General features: G+C 38.7%; 1 protein-coding gene across 5 annotated transcripts in view; it reads right to left on the bottom strand.

The window, feature by feature from the left end:
- Positions 1–16,705, bottom strand: part of kcnt1b (potassium sodium-activated channel subfamily T member 1b) — a 436,729-nt gene that overhangs the window by 1,406 nt on the left and 418,618 nt on the right. For 4 of the 5 annotated variants that reach the window (XM_063073587.1, XM_063073584.1, XM_063073588.1 and 1 more), the window contains 5 exons: positions 16,041–16,124; positions 14,203–14,331; positions 11,299–11,596; positions 8,583–8,645; positions 2,294–2,378 (listed from right to left, as the gene is read on the bottom strand). In XM_063073587.1, coding sequence (XP_062929657.1) covers positions 2,294–2,378; positions 8,583–8,645; positions 11,299–11,596; positions 14,203–14,331; positions 16,041–16,124 — 659 coding nt within the window. The remainder of the gene's footprint in view (positions 1–2,293; positions 2,379–8,582; positions 8,646–11,298; positions 11,597–14,202; positions 14,332–16,040; positions 16,125–16,705) is intronic. The other variant, XM_063073585.1, reaches the window with a different exon arrangement.

The raw sequence follows: 16,705 nt of genomic DNA, 5'->3' as shown, positions 1-16,705 counted from the left end.
CAATCTATCACATATCCATTCAGGCGGATCCAAGACATTTTCTAGCATTATTCAAACGGCTATCCTGGACAACACTCATCTTTCCACTAATATCTACAGTATAGGTGGTCACTATTGTTTCTGGGACTATTACAATTTTGCTGTTACATTTATCCATTAAGTATCACAACATTTCCAAACATTTTAAAGACTTATGAAAACCATATAAATGGAAAATTTGATTATAACTGAACAACTTTCCCAAACAAAATACTGCCAATATTTTTAAAACACTGCTAATTTTGTTTTTACTTATTAATATATCCAGTCAGGCCTTATAATGTTCTTCCACTTCAGGGTGGCCAGAATAATCAGTGCTAAAGCAAAGATCAGACTAATGCCCTAAACAGTGGCAATTAATTGCACATGCCTCTAAATGAGAAACTTGTTGACTGAAAGTCATTCTTCAGGGACAAGCACAAAAACTTAGGATGACAATTCTGTATTGTCAGTGCTGCTGTCTTTGGGGCAGGGTGTTGCGTGGTCCTTCAATGCAGATTTAAAATCTCACTGGACTTTTTCCAAAGAAGACAAGGGCTGTTCTGGCCAACATTTATCCTTCAGCCAACATCTCTTCAACAGATAACCTGCCCCAGCTATGCCTGCTCTTTGTTGGCTACATAGAATAGTCCATGTTCCAAGCCTTCCCTGGTAATATCCCTCAACTCTTCCTCTGTTACACTATCGACTGCATTGGCACTGCATCATGCATCCATGCTGAGCTCATCAATTTCATCAACTTTGCTTCTAGCTGCCAACCTGTCCTTAAATTCACTTGGTTCATTTCTGACACCTCCCTCCCCTTTCTCCATTTCTGGAGACAAACTGTCAACCGATATCTTTTACAAACTTACCGATTTCCAGAGTTATCTTGTCTATACCTCTTCCCATGCTGTCTCCTGTAAAAATGCTATTCCCTTTTCTCAGTTCCTTCACCTCCACCACAACTGTTCCCTAGATGCAGCTTTCCTTTCGAGGACATCTGAGACATCCTCCTTCCTCAATGAATGGCGTTTCCCTCCCCCGACTATTGATGCTGCCCTTACCCGCATCTCCTCCATTTCCCTAATATCCATGCTCACCCCATCTTCCCGCCGTCTTAATAGTGATAGAGTTACTCTTGTCTTTACTTACCACCCCATGAGGCTCTGCATCCAACATATTACCCAATGCAACTTGTGGCATCTCCAAAGGGATCCTACCACTAAATATATCTTTACCTCCCTCCTCCCCCCGGACATTCCGCAGGGATTGCTCCCTTCCCACTAATCACCCTCCCGGCACTTATCCCTGCAAGCAGCCCAAGTGCTACACCCTCCTATTCACCTCCTCCCTCACCTCCATTCAGGGCCCCAGACAGGCGAGGCAACACTTCACCTGTGAATCTGCTGGGGTTGTCTATGGTGTCCAGTGCTTCTGATGCAGCCTCCTCTACACTGGTGAGACCCATCGTAAATTGGGGACTGCCTCGTCCAGCACCTCCACTCCATCCGCCACAAGTGGACCTTCCCTGCTGCCAAACATTTAAATTCTGATTCCCATTTCCTCAGGTTGGAGGACCAACACTTTATATTCCTTCTATATAGCCTCCAACCCGATGGCATGAATATTAATTTCTCCTTCTGGAAAAAAAGGAGTCTTCCCTCCCCCTCCACTCTATTCCCCACTTTGGCCTTTACCTCTCCTCTCCTGCCTATCACATCCTCCTGGGTCCCCTCCTCTTTCCCTTTCCCCTACAGTCCCCTCTCCTCTCCCATCAGATTTCTTCTTCTCCAACCCTTTACCTTTCCTACCCATCTGGCTTCACCTATCACCTTCCAGCTAGCCTCCTTCCCCACCGCCCCCACCTTTTTATTCTGGCATCTTCTCCCTTCTTTTCCAATCCTGATGAAAAGTCTCGGCCCAAAACATCAACTGTTTATTCATTTCCATAGATGCTGCCTGACCTGCTGAGATCCCCCAGCATTTTGAGTGTGCTGCAACAGATAACCTTTGCAACCTTTCAACAGTCTGTCATTAGCTATAAAATACATGAAAGAAATAAGAGAGATGCAATATTAATGCAAGTACTTTTCCAAGAATCTTAAAACAAGCTGAAATTAAGAAATTCTACTGTTATGGCATGAACAGTTAACTGCCCATTGGGAACTTATTGGAGTTATGCAGAAAAATCGTTTTCTTTATTAACCAGCTCCATTGTTAATGACACCACCCGCACCATCTGATAAAATGGTCACAATATCGAGGTACATACACAATATCGTTCAGCTCCAGTCGAGTGTCAGGTGGAGGGTTAATCAGAACATACGATAATGTATTCTGATGATCATTCATCTCATCTGAAGAAAAAAATTAGAATCAGATAAAAATATTTGATAATTGAAGACAGAAAGTCCTTCCAACAAAAATTAGATTGTGTCCAGAATATCCTGAGAATCCACTCCCAAGGCTATGCTCATGATTTTCTATTTGTAGAACTATTACACAACTATTACCAACAGCTGCCACCATGTGGCTGGCTATCAACCTCTTTCCACGTTGAGGTATTGGAGACCCATCTCCCAGCTGCTCCACATTGCACATGAATGCCCAATAGCCAATGCACACTTAATCCACCCAGCGCAGCACAGAATAAAAGCCTCTCCCAAGGTTTGAGATGAAAAAAATTGTTAATTGCAAAATGTGAGATGAAAAATAATTGGTTTTGATTTAATAAAAAGCATTACATACAAATTAAACCTGGGAGGATACTTTTTACAAAAACTAAATGGCCGTAATAATAAAAACAACAGGAATTCTGCAGATGCTGGAAATTCAAGCAACATACATCAAAGTTGCTGGTGAACGCAGCAGGCCAAGCAGCATCTATAGGAAGAGGTACAGTTGACGTTTCAGGCCGAGACCCTTCGTCAGGACTAACTGAAGGAAGTCCTGACGAAGGGTCTCGGCCTGAAACATCGACTGTACCTCTTCCTATAGATGCTGCTTGGCCTGCTGCGTTCACCAGCAACTTTGATGTATGTTGGCCGTAATAATATCAGGTTTTACTCACCTCCATAAATTTGGTGCCAATGACATTATTGGAAACAGATTGTGGGAGGGTTATACAAACAGCACTTAGAACTGGCAAGAGACAAGCCATTCCTTGCTGAAGTTTTTTTTTCTGTAGTCTGTGGATGCTACTCAGGTTTTTTGATTCAGAGTTTAAGACAACAAGAATGAGAACAGTGGAGAAATCAAGGTACAAATGCTTCCACACAACTGATGTGCACCAAGCAACTGGACAATGAGTTCTTACTCCACTATACACTGTTATCCACAGTTATTTAATGACAGCAAAAATCATCTTGCACTGTGATTGGCCGAAATCTTATACCCTTTAGTTAGAAGTTTCCCACTCAAACAACTCTCTGAACAAGGACCCCTGAATCATGATTGAAAATAGCATTCCTCAATATATCAAAACAGAAGACAATTCACAAAACTTGTAAAATTTGTTTAGTAAGTGTTATCCATCAACTTTACATACAACAAAAGGACTACAGTTGACTCCTGGTAAAATCATACTTGACCCATGCACTAATTGTACCCCACTCACTACCATCACACAAATGTTAATCACAACATATTTACCTCTAAAGCACTGTCAATCCATCAGTGTATGTAACCATATAGCTGGTACGCTTTGATAACTTTCTCCCACCCAATTAAACTGCATTGCATTGGCAAGAAAATTAGCTGCTGAAATCAGCCATGGAGCTTATACAAATCCTGAAGTGCAAATGGGCAATAGTTATGTTTTATAAGGACTCAACTGCAGTACAAGATGCATTTTGTTATAATACATATTAAATGAACACCTCAAAGAGATTAACATGAATACATTTGTGAACAGAAATTTATAACACACCTCCTGTGCTCACATTTTCCCTCCATTGATAAAAGACTCAAATGCATGGCAAACTTCATAATATTTATTTGAATAATTCCAGATCTTTTTGGACTTGTATGTCCCATTTACTGATTGAGAATCATTCACTACTTTAGAATTAAAACAGAAGATAAATAGAATTTTCAGGTGTGTTATAAAAAGTTATCACACAATGAAATCACTTTGGAACTATGCTGCCGACACCAAAGTTATGAATTGTGCAATAGCATGACGTGAACATTAAGAAATTAATTTCACTTAGACTGACCCTCACAGTTCATGGTGGTCACTCATGCAGACAGATAAGAGGCCATTAGATTTTATGCTTTTCAGTGTTCTGTATGGAGGGATGGAAATTGTGTTCATTTTCTCTGAAACTGGTGGAAATTAGATGGGTATCACAGAAGGGACTTGCCATTTCTCTGATGCATAAAAGCATAAAATGGCCAAATTATTAGTTTACTTCACAAAAATAAGTTGCATACCCTCCAGCTGTACAGAGATGAATTTGACTGCAGCACATCAGGAGGCTAGATTTCCACATACTAACCAAGTGTAAGAACATCTAAACATCCCTCCTGAGTAAAACTAACTGCGTGCTGCCAGTCAAAATTACACTCTCAAGTGAAATCTGTGTGTCTGCTTGTATGTGTTTTATATTATTGTTTCAGCAAGTGCCACATATTCGCCGACCTAGATTTGTATCAGTGATCTGTTCTGACAATTGAACTACGTAATGAACTATGCTGTTTTAATGAGAACAAGAACTTGTAAAATTAGATGACAAATGATTGCAAAGCCACAGAATATCCCTACTTGCAAAGAATTTTGCTATTTCCCAGTATGTTTCTTTTCCATTGGGAACATGTGCATGGAAGTGTTATGGACAAAATTTATTCTATTATCTTTTTCTGACAGCATGGTGAACATACTGTCTTCAATGGAAAATAACAAAAACATTGGCATTTAAAGACTTTTCAAAACAGCATTACTTTAGACTATGCAGAAAATTTCCCTTGGGCTACTACATCCACCTGTAATTACATTTATTTATATATTGTATTTTTACTATTATTAATAAATCCTGTAACATAAATAATTCATGAATTAATTTAAAATATAAGCACAGAATTTTTATGCTCTGCTTTCACATTCACTATGTGATTAATCATAAAAATCAAAATATCCTAAGGATACATGGACAGAACAGGGGTCTTTTAGCAAGTAATCTAAAAAGTAAATGCAATTTATCAAGCTCTTTCATCATGTAAAAGGATTGTGAGAGGGGCATTATTTATTTATTAGCTTACTTAAACAGTAATTGCTTATGAAAACCAAAGGCAAAACATGTAAACAAATCACCTTAAATGTCAGATTAATAAGAATATTGTAGCCTTTATTAAAAATATGGAGTTCAAATATTGAGGTTTATTTTACATTCTACTGTGTTAATAATTGATCTTATTCTCTTCTAGAGCACTAGAACTGTAGGTCTCCAGTTTTCAAAAGATGGGGTTCAAGATCCAGGCTTTTCTGGCAAGTACTTTATTTTAGAAATAACTCAATTTACAACGGTACTTTCAAATTGTTTTGGATTATTCTGAAGCTATTAGTTAAGTATTACATAAAGAATGCTCTTTATTAGTGAATTCAACATTGGATTGACTTCACACAGCAGACAATCTAGACTAATTTTAGAAACTGTAGTGCTGTTGAGCATCTGATTTAAATAATTATATTTTGGGCTGGAGGTTTTGTCAGTAACTCTGATGTAAAATTGGTCATTGGCGCAAAGAAAGATATCCTGGATGGCCTTTTGTAGAATTCTTATGAGAATTATGGAAGGAAGAAATGCAGCATTGAAATGCAATTCTTTACTCATGCATTTGTACTTGGCAGTTGATTGAATAAAGATAGGTAAATACTTCTGTTCATCATTCAATTTTTAAAATATTTTTTGCACAGTACTGTATATTATGTCTTTCCAGTTACCAAATAGCAATACTGAGCTAATACAAAGCTAAGTACTCTTATTTCTGTTTCCCAAGCACCTTCCTATTAAATGTATAGTTGCCCAATAGAATTTGGCCTACTTCAACTGTCCACCGAAATGTGCTACCTTGCCAGGGACCAAGTGGTATCGAAACCACGTTTCCTTCCTTGTCTCTTTATCTGCCCAGCTGATTGTGAAAGCAGCAAATGGAAAGTGAAAAGGGGCAGAAATAGCCACTTGCATTCCTGCACTCAAGCCAGATAATGTTTGATGACCATGTAGAGGTTGCAGTATTATTATGGCTGCCCGTTAACACATCTACCAATTTTCACTTTCACTGAAAGCAAGGAAATTTAGAGGGGGAGAGGGGAGGTGCCAAAATCAACCCCGCCATTATTTCAGTATGCTACAGTACTTTTCCAGTGTTTGCTTCACTCAGAATACAAATTTAATATCAAATAATTAACAACACAAGGAATGTGTCAAAAAAGAGAAATGGAAGTGTCACTTGCTGTGCATCCCACAGCCTCCACCAGCACAGATAGACGCACAATACCACTGGATTACTGAAATATGAATGAGGTCCAGTGGTTCATGCACACAACCCCGCTCCATGGAAGAAGCCCAATCCCCTGGCAAGTACAGTGAAGGGCAACACTACCACAATCCCAGTGTGTGGCCTTGAGATATAAGGGAGCAGAAAAAATAATGTTCAAGAAGACAAAGTCAATATTCAAATTGGGGCAATTTGAGATTCCTGCTCTACCACTCATCCCAAGTATGTCCTATTTTTTAAAAATATTTGGCAATTATAGCAGTAATTGGTTTTAGCAGCAAAGGAAGAATTGCAAGCTATTTTGTCCTTGTATAAGAGGTACCTTGGAAAAAGTTGTTTCATATGTACCAGGAGCCACCAGACGAATATCTGAAGGTCTGCTTTATCCAGTGCTGAGCCTTGCTTTAGCATAACCCAGGGTAGCTCTTTTGCAAAAAAAATCTATATAATATCATTGAGTACATGTATTCACAACTTGTTGATGATTGTTTAGGTCATGATCTTGAACCGTTTAAAAGATCTAATTTAATTAGATTTTTACTTGCTCAGCCAATTGAGTCTCAGTTAAGTATCCCTACTCAAGGTAGACTACCTTTTGTCCCTAGGATGGCTTTTTGACAGTCTCTTCCATAATGCACAGCCTGCTGGTCAGAGGCCGTTTCAAACAGTTGAAATTCAGTTTCATATGAATAGATAACATTAAGTTTGCAGTCAATACAATAAAAAAATGATAATCGATCATTGCATGACTACTTAAAGTGCATGTGTAAAGATCTTCTCTCTGCTATTTTAATAGTTGATAAAATGAAATGTACAAAAAATCTATTAAAACAAAGCAGCACCATTCACAATGGTGATTTCCACCCAAATATATCATTACAAACGGATTTACTTATAAACTATTTCAACTCTGTTTCTTCAAATGTAAATAATAGATTGCTGACTTGGTTTCATCTTGCTATATCAAAGACACTCCTGTTTATAAACATGAAAGCTCACCTTCCCCTGAGAAGCAAATTGCAAGTTGTTTGTTGTGTATTCTTGATTATCTATCAAACCCATTGTAAAGTTATACATAATCTATATACAGTATTCCTTCATATCTTGCTGGACAATGGCATAACTTGGGATGTGTGGTAGGTATATATGCATTTCAATGTGATATTAGTAGGGTTAAACTTCCATGAAACCTTATTTGGAGCTTGTCAAACAACAAATAAAGCACACTGTATGAAAGAGATGCCAACAATTATAACAGATAACCCACAATGTTTTTCAGGTCGTCAGAGCAGGGTTAAAGAGAGAGAAGAGTTTCTAATCAGGACGGGCAAGTCAATTAGAGAAGTTTGAAGTCACTCTGCCCTATATTTCAATCAATGATCTGTACTTGATCCAAGTATCAAGTAATACTGTGTACTAAGTTTGCTAGTGGTTGTGTACATCTAAACATATAGCTGTGTGGTGTATGTACATACACTGTAGCATTTAGGCAGCAAAGTAATGATGTTTTGAAACTCATTGGTCTAGGTTCTTAACTTGCCATGTGTCACCTGCTGCAAATTGTGCCATGTTTATAACAAGCTGCCACTTGGGAACATCCCTGGGCAGCAATCTACCTTACACCTGCAGGGAAAGCTATGAAAGATATAGACCCATTCTGAAGTATTAATGAAATTATAAATCAGAGGCTGAAAAGTCTTTTCTTAAAATGCTATTTCTTTTCAACTGCCAGTCTCAGATATTTAATCCTAGTACGTAGATATACCAAATTAGATCCCTTAGAGAATACAGATCACTCAACTTGCTACTAAAGTGCTAACATTATGTTGAAACTCTTATAATAAAATAAGACAGATGTGATAGTTCTGGATCAGCTGTGGGAAGTGAGAATATCCTGGGATGTCAAATGCCTAAAAGAATGATTCTCTGGCCACAAGTATTCCTTAACACATTGAGAAATATACAGTGGGCACTTCAACATGGTAAGCTGCTATGAAAGTTGGCATTTCCCATATTATACAGTGTCTGTGGAGGGTCACTGTGTTACCAGGGAGAGAATTTACCTTGCAAATATCCAAGGTTTACACGATTCATCACATCACTGGCTGTTAAATTTGCTACATCCTCTACAGAACACACACACACATATAGAAAGAGAGAACGAGATTGTAATAGTGTTCAAGATGAAGATTAGCTTATATGCTATTGATAGAGAGAAACAAAGAAAGAAGAACCTACTATGGAAAATGTAGTACATTTCCCAAGTTATCTTTTTCTTTATTTTCCTTTAACTAAAAATACCATTTTGTTCAGATTATACATCAATAATTCAACTATGTGATGATTCTTGGTACAATTAAAACATAATAATAGCTAACTCTACTTATATTATTCTGTTTGTCCAGATTATTTCACACTGATAATACATTTATCTGGAATAACACAGCAATTCTATGAACACTCTCGAAAGAAGGTTGATGAACCGTAGATACAATTACATCTAGTGGTGATAACTCTGTACCAACTGTACCACCTCTAAATTTTAAAAATAAAGTGTCAGGGCATTGGGTTTAAGTGGGTTAGTCTCAAAGCTGGAACAATAAGGTTGAATTGAATGGGTTTCTTCATGTAGTGATATTCAATATTCAGCCAACATTTCCAAATATTCATTGACTATTATCAGACAAGCAACAATGATGAGAAATGCTTTATTAATTTTCTACTGGACAGGCATGTCATCAGTGGAAAAATTTTAATTTACTTTCAGACAAATAGTGTCAGATTTTGACTGATAGTTGAAATATAAATGGTATAGTCAATAGATCTACTCAAGAATATACACTCAGTGGCTGCTTTATTAGGTACACCTGCGTGTTAATGTAAATATCTACTGTAATCAGCCAGTCACCTGGAAGCAACTAAGTGCGTAAAAGCATGCAGATGTGGTCAAAAGACTCAGTTGTTGTTCAGACCAAACATCAGAATGGGGAAGAAATTTAATCTAAGTGACTGTGACCATGGTATGAATGTTGGTGCCAGATGAACTGGTTAGAGCATCTCAGAAACTGCTGATCTCCTGGGATTTTCATGCACAACAGTCTCTACTGTTTACAGAAGATGATGTGTGGGTGAAAACACCTTGTTAATGAGAGAGATCAGAGGAAAATGGCCAGACTGGTTTAAGATGACAGGAAGGTAACAGTAACTCAAATAACCATGCATTACAACAGCAGTGTGCAGAAGAACATCTCTGAATGCATAACACGTTGAACCTTGAAGGGAATAGGCTACAGCAGCAGAAGGTCACAAACGTATACTCAGAGGCCACTTTGTTAGGAACAGGTGATACCTAATAAAGTGGCCACTGAGTGTTACCTCCTAGTATTTTAAGTCAGGTGGATCTGGAAGATCTCAGTGCTTGAGGTAAACAGATTTTCCAATGTGTGGCTGGAACATTATTACTGTCCAACAGCAGAAAATGATCTGTGCTCACTAATGCCTGGCAAGCATTGGCAGCTAATTATACACCCGTCCTAACATATGGATTCATTTGCATTCAGTTGTATGCAAGGAGATGAATACTATCAGAGGCTGATACTTTTAAAGCATTCAGCACCAGGGGCTGAATTGCTCCACGTGCTTTTCTCAGTCAGTGGACAAGATCATTGGCCTTGCTCAAGATGGAGGAGGAATATTGACGATGATAGCAGGGTGATAAAAAGAGGAGGGAAGGATCCATACTTCACATGGCTTCCTTAATAATTGCTCTAACTATGACTCTCTGAGAAAGGCAAAGGAATTATACAGCATTGGAACAGGTCCTTCAGATCAACGAGGGCACACCCTCCAATAAACACCCATTTTACATTAAACACATTTTATTCTCCCCAAATTTCCATCACCACCCCTGAGATTCTGCACCCTGCACCCTAGTAGTTACTTATAGCCAATTAACCTATCAATCCTCATGCCTTTGGGACGTGAGAGGAAATGGGGTATCTGAAGGAAACCACATGCAGTCAGAGGGAGAACATGTAAACTACATGTAGTCAGCACTGGAAGTCAGAATTGAACATGGTTGCTAAAGCTGTGAAGCACAAGCTCTACCAAGTATACCATTGTGCTGTCTACTTATGTATGAAAGAGTCTTTTGACAAGAGACAATTTTATCAAAACAGTTGGTAAAAAGTTCAGCAAAATTTCTCAATTGCTTTCTTAGCAAACGAGGCTTTTGATCAGGAGCTCACATTGATAATAATGACTCTTAGGCTAGTGCTAGCAGTGTTAATCTGCATTCAATTGCTGAGCATCACACTTTAAATTAATAACTATAAATTAGGTTTCAATGTGAAATAATGAAAGGCTATACTTAAATCCTCTGAATTTTTCATCATAAAATTTTAACAATTTTATAATACAGCAACATTTTCCAAAGCAGTTCTTCAAAGAAGAGAATAAGATAGAAACTACTGATTTCAATTACTGGCTAGAAAGTACTTGATTGCTCCTAAGCAGACATCATTCTCCTGTGTAAAGACAGTTTTAGAAAGAATAATTAAATTTACCATTTAGAGGATTGATAAGAATAGCGATTTTTGACCTTATCAGAGATGAGAACTTTTTACTTTGATTATTTTAACTCTCGTTAGCGATTTGCTCTATGTATTTTGCTTATCCAAACTAAACTGCAAATTTATCCCAATCTACTATAATTTGCCAAATAATCAGTCAAGACACCGGGCTTTTTTTTTTAATATTAGAAAGGAAGACAACACCCACCGTATCCCGTTGTGGGTAAACCCAAGTGCTTCATTCTGTTTTTCACCAGTTCTGACAACTCTTGTCTTTCTGATCGATGATACAGGCTCTGTCTCTGTTGGTTGATCTTTTCATCTGCTTTACTGGTGTGCTTGGTTCCTTTTCTGCTCAATTTTCGGGCCCACTGCATGCTTTTGCGCCTCAGTAATGGGTGCTCTGATTGGTCACTAGACGTTGAGTTCCGATGGCTCTTCGCCACCCAGTGGTCTTTCGCATCTTTTGTCTCCTCACACTCATCAACATTGATTGAGATCTGAGACTGAGAAAGAGAGGGAAAGTATTGACAGTGCAAAACAAAAATCATTACCTAATCTGCTGCATAATCAGAGAATTATCAGGGGTGATGGATAAGTTTGTGGCCTAAGGTAGAAGGAGATGAGTTATTAACTTCAAACTTTCTGCTTAATCACTGAAAGAGCTGAACTGCATGTGCATGTAACGACAGCTGTATAACTCATCGTCTACCTTAGGCCACGAACTTATCAATCACCCCTGCTGTGGACACTTTCTGGAGGTCCAAGATTCGTATGCTCCACGACAGCTGGACTAAGTGTGTAAATGTAGGATGGGACTATGTTGAAAAATAAACGTGCTAGGCTTTCTAAAATTGACTCCTTCTACCTTAGGCCACAAACTTATCAATCACCCCTCGTATGCTGGCACCACAAGTGTGGTGACACTCCTCACTGACTTGATTTGATGCAAACGATGCGTTTCACTCTATGTTTTGATGTACGTAGAGCTAATCATTAATCTTCAACTCTTTGGCAATTAGGTAACATAAAATATGCACATTATGACGACAGAGTTGCTGAGTAGATTGGACAGTCACTGCCAATCAGCATTGACTGGTCAGATGCAGATCCAAGTCTGAAGGCGGGGCGAAGTCAAGATGGCGCTAAACGGCCACTCCTTTGCTTGCCTCTTCGGAAACAACTTTACTTCTATCTTTGATATCTCTTTTTTTCCTTTTCAGGGTGTGTGTGTGTGGGGGGATTCTTTTGAAGACCCTAACCTGGAGTTACACTCTGACTTCGGTTCTTTGCGGGAATGAGACCCACTCTCAGGGCCTCACAACTGGCTGCTTTTTGAGGATGCATCCTGGAAGACAAGTGCTCCTTCAGGGTTCTGGAATTTCGTGGCTCTGGGGACATGCTGATTCCAGGCCAGTGCCTCGGAGTGAAGTGTCACAGGAGAACACGGAACATCAGGAGCAGCGGGTTAGCTGCCGGGGGTTGTGTGTCCGGAGGGCTGCGCCTTTTTGGTGCCGACTCTCCGGGCACAGAGCTTGGAAAAAGCGACGCAACAGACTTTTAAAATCGTATATCAGTGAGTTGTTTGTTATGTCTCCCCTGTCACTGTGAAACACGGACAGCTCTTCTTCCTTTATTAGGGACAGAGAGAGCCTGTGGTATGTTGAATTACTAGTTGAACGAGTAGTTTTTGGGATACTGCAAGTCTGTGTCTTTTCTGATGCTTTGCTGCATGCTTGAGTGCTCATTGGAGGGTACTGATGCTTTTTTGCTGGTGGGGGTGGGGGATGTGTTGTTGCCTTGCTACCACTTGTGTGTGGGAGCGGGGAACTGGGGGGGCTTTGGGGTTCTAACGTTTTAACTGTTATTCATTTTTTAGGGTACTCCTCTGTTTTTATAGATGTCTGCGAAGAAAAAGAATTTCAAGATGTATATTGTATACATTTCTCTGACATTAAATGTACCTATTGAAACTAGTTGAAGTCTGTAGTCACTCGCATTTTGAATTTCCAGTCAGAGGTGTTGTCTCAGTCAGGGCTGTCCATCATTAGCCAATATCCCCACAGTTGTCATCAAGAAGAATTGGAACATTGGTCACACTGTGCAACCTTTTAAAGGCTTGTTACAGAGGATAATTCAGGTATAACTGGGCCACATTGCCAGACCATTCAATCAGTCTATGAAGAGGTGTTAAGCAAAGGAGGAAAGACTTGCACTACAGAGTCCTTTTTGTAGCTTCAGGGCATTCGAAACACAGTCAATGATGTGCTTTTAAATAAAGTTACTTGGAAATTGGACCATTTACATCTATTAGATTTCATTAACAGTTATTAACATCAATCAAAAAATTATCCTCTCACACATCCCTCTCTTAACTACTATTTTCCTCTCCACTCTCATGCCTGTTTCAACCCAAAATGTTGACAAACCCTTCCCTCCACAGAAGCTGCTTGACCTGCTGAGTTTCTCAGATAGATTATTGCTATTAAAGCAACAGTCTTCTCTGAACATATTTGGTCACAATGCACCTGATTTTATGTTTGCCTAGTAGCTGACATGAACCTGACTACACCTGGAGAGCAATGGCCACCTCTGCATCTACCAACTGCTGTTGAAGGGGTGATCTGCAACATGCACTTATAATGCAGAGAAAAAGATATTAAAACAAGCAGGTGTGGGTTAAATATTACAAATGCCGGATTGAAGATTTGGTCTCTATACCTTGCAGCCTCAATTTTTAATTGCTCATTGTTGTTGGCTGTTGTAATCCATATTTATGCATAATGCACAGCAGAGATACAGGCTGGAATTTTTGCCAGTGCGATGAGCCTACAACTTGCAGGGCTGTCATGGAGAGAAGTTCTTTAAGGCTTCATCGATTATCAAGGCTTATCACAGTGAAGGCAGACATGGGGATGTCTGCTGATGATTGCATGATGTTCGAATCTATTTGAAACACCTCAGCAAGCACACCATTTCTGCAGACATCAAGATCTAGACAACATTCAAGCATGGAAGGATGAGTAGGTAATAACATTCATGCCATTCACACGTCCGCCTCCAGCTGTAAAAGGAATGAAGAGCAAAAAGACATAGTAAAGCAGCTCCTCACCTCAGATGTAGAAAACAGGTGCAATTCTGTTCTGTAAATCCCAACTGGAATTTCAGCACTGGAAGAACAGAGTTTCTGAAAGAGCCTTCCATATGTCCGAATCCACAAGTCATCTTCCGTAATTTTCATCTAAAAAGCAAAAACAAATGATTTAGTAGTAACACACACAAAGAGGCAAAATGTCCAGTCCTGATGAAGAGTCCTCGCCTGAAATGTTGACTCTTTATTCTTTTCCATAGATGCTGCTCGACATGCTGAGTTCCTCCAGCATCTGCAGAATCTCTTGTATAAATCACTCAGTAAGTTGGGTGGGGCAATATAGCTATAAAGCTTCAAAATCATGGATGAAAGCTCAGGGAACTTGGAGATCGTATGGGTTTATAGATTCAAAGTTACACATTAAATGCTGTTCATTCAGTTGGGCAGACAGATATTTAAAACAAGGATTACATTGGAGAATTTGGCAGCACGAGAACATAGCAGCTAGCATAATGCTTTCTAGCACCAGCAAACCAGGTTCAATTCCCACCTCTGCCTGTAAGGAGTTTGTGTATTCCCCACATGACTTTGTGGGTTTCCTCCGGATGCTCTGGTTTCCTCCTACAGCCCAAAGACTTACTGGTTAGTAGGCTAATTGGTCACATGGATGTAATTGGGTGGCACTGTTTCGTTACTGCACTGTACCTAAGACAGTAGAATATTAGATTTTTATTTATTTAGGAAACCTCTGAAGTATTCAAACTAAGTTGTTAGCTGCACTACAGAACTTGCCAGCTGGTGGATCATATCAAAGGGCTCAGAAGGCAGTTGGAGAGACCAGAAATTGTTCTCATGTGGTGAGGAAAATTTTAATTATAACAGAGTAACTGCAGTTGTCAATGGTTTCTGGAAAAGTGTGGTTTATATATTCAAAACGTTCCATGCAGCCGAAGTATAATTATCTGTAATAAAACATATTCAATGTCTCTTAATATATTAATTCTGAAGATCTAAGCCATCATTTATTGTCCATCTCGGAACATCCTTCAACTTTTTTGTTTTACTGTTCAATTATTTTTTTCAAAAGTGCTGCAATCAGTTTTTGCTTTGCCCCATTTTTGATATCTTTCCAGATTCTTTTTCCCTATCAGAGTATTTATGGGATGCAATTGAGAAGTTCACCATCTGACAGTTACACTGTAACCTGTTTGTCATGTTAGCAACCTCACAGTTTCAAATCAGTGATTCAGTGAAGCAATCTTAGCCCCATCACACATTTGCAACTCACTGCTCTCTATAACAACATCATCATTGTTTGCAACGACAAGGTGTCAATGTGCGTAGGAGAATCTAACTTGAAATGTTCCTTTAGGGGCACAGTTGAGAAGCTCAGAAGGGATAGGCTTGTTCAATGATAAATTCGATGCTAATTCTTTTGTACTTTTAACATTATAAATTCATTGGAGAGAGATCTCAAAATGAGCAGTGGCAAATGGGTTCCAAAAACTGTGTCCTTCTGCAGGAAGATAAAAAGGTCAAAAAAATAAATTAAGAAATGAATTAATGGGAATTAATGTGAATTAGTAGTTTGACTTTATTGTCAAAAATCCAGATTATGTAAAGCAAAAACTAGTAGCAAGATGTGGAATAGAAAAAGAGATGGATGAGACTGGGCAAAATGAGAGTATTGCAAGTTTTTGACTAGACGATTACTAAAATTAAGTCTGCAAGCCAGCACATTTGCAAACAATAAACTACATTTATCACTGGATTTTTGAAACTTATGGATTAATAAAACAAGATGTATCAATAGATCACCAGCAGACTTTTAAAATAATTCAACCATTTAAAGTACTTACAGCACAAAGGTATCCAGAGCCAGGGGTAGTATCAAGTCCAAGTAACAACCGTGCAATTGGAATCATGTAATCTTTAACAAAAGACTGGCAAGGAATGTAGAAAGATTGAAACAATTAGTATGTTATAAAGTTAGTTTCATATTTTACATTATTTGCATACTATCTTTATTTCTTTTTCAGTTTGCTTGTTGCTACTTACAGGAACAAACACCTTTTTAAGTCATGAAATAGAACAAAAGCAGCTGTAATGCTTTGCAACAATAACTTGCATTTATAGACCACATTTAATTCAAGAAAATGTTCACAGAAACATAATCAAACTAAAACATGTCAAGGGTCTGTTATTAAAGTTGATTAGAAGTTTGGTCATGGGACAGTGTCTTAAAGGAGACAAAAAAAGCATAGGATTAAAGACAGACACTTTCCGAATACAAAAATGCTTTACTGTTCAATTAATTTTGCCAAAATATTGCACCCTGCTTTTGTTTTGCCCTATTTATTATCCTTAAACACAGGTGACTCTGCAGTTGCTGGAAATCCTGAGCAACTCACACAAAATGCTGGAGGAACTCAGCAGGTCAGGCAGCATCCATGGAAATAAATAAACAATTGACGTTTTAGGCCAAAAGGGCTGGAAAGGAAGTAGGAAAGGCAACAGAATAAAA

This window comes from Mobula hypostoma, chromosome 21, assembly GCF_963921235.1.
Source record: "Mobula hypostoma chromosome 21, sMobHyp1.1, whole genome shotgun sequence".
Classification (NCBI taxonomy): domain Eukaryota; kingdom Metazoa; phylum Chordata; class Chondrichthyes; order Myliobatiformes; family Myliobatidae; genus Mobula; species Mobula hypostoma.
Note: the sequence above shows the minus strand (reverse complement) of the source record. Positions and strands in the feature narration are given on the sequence as shown.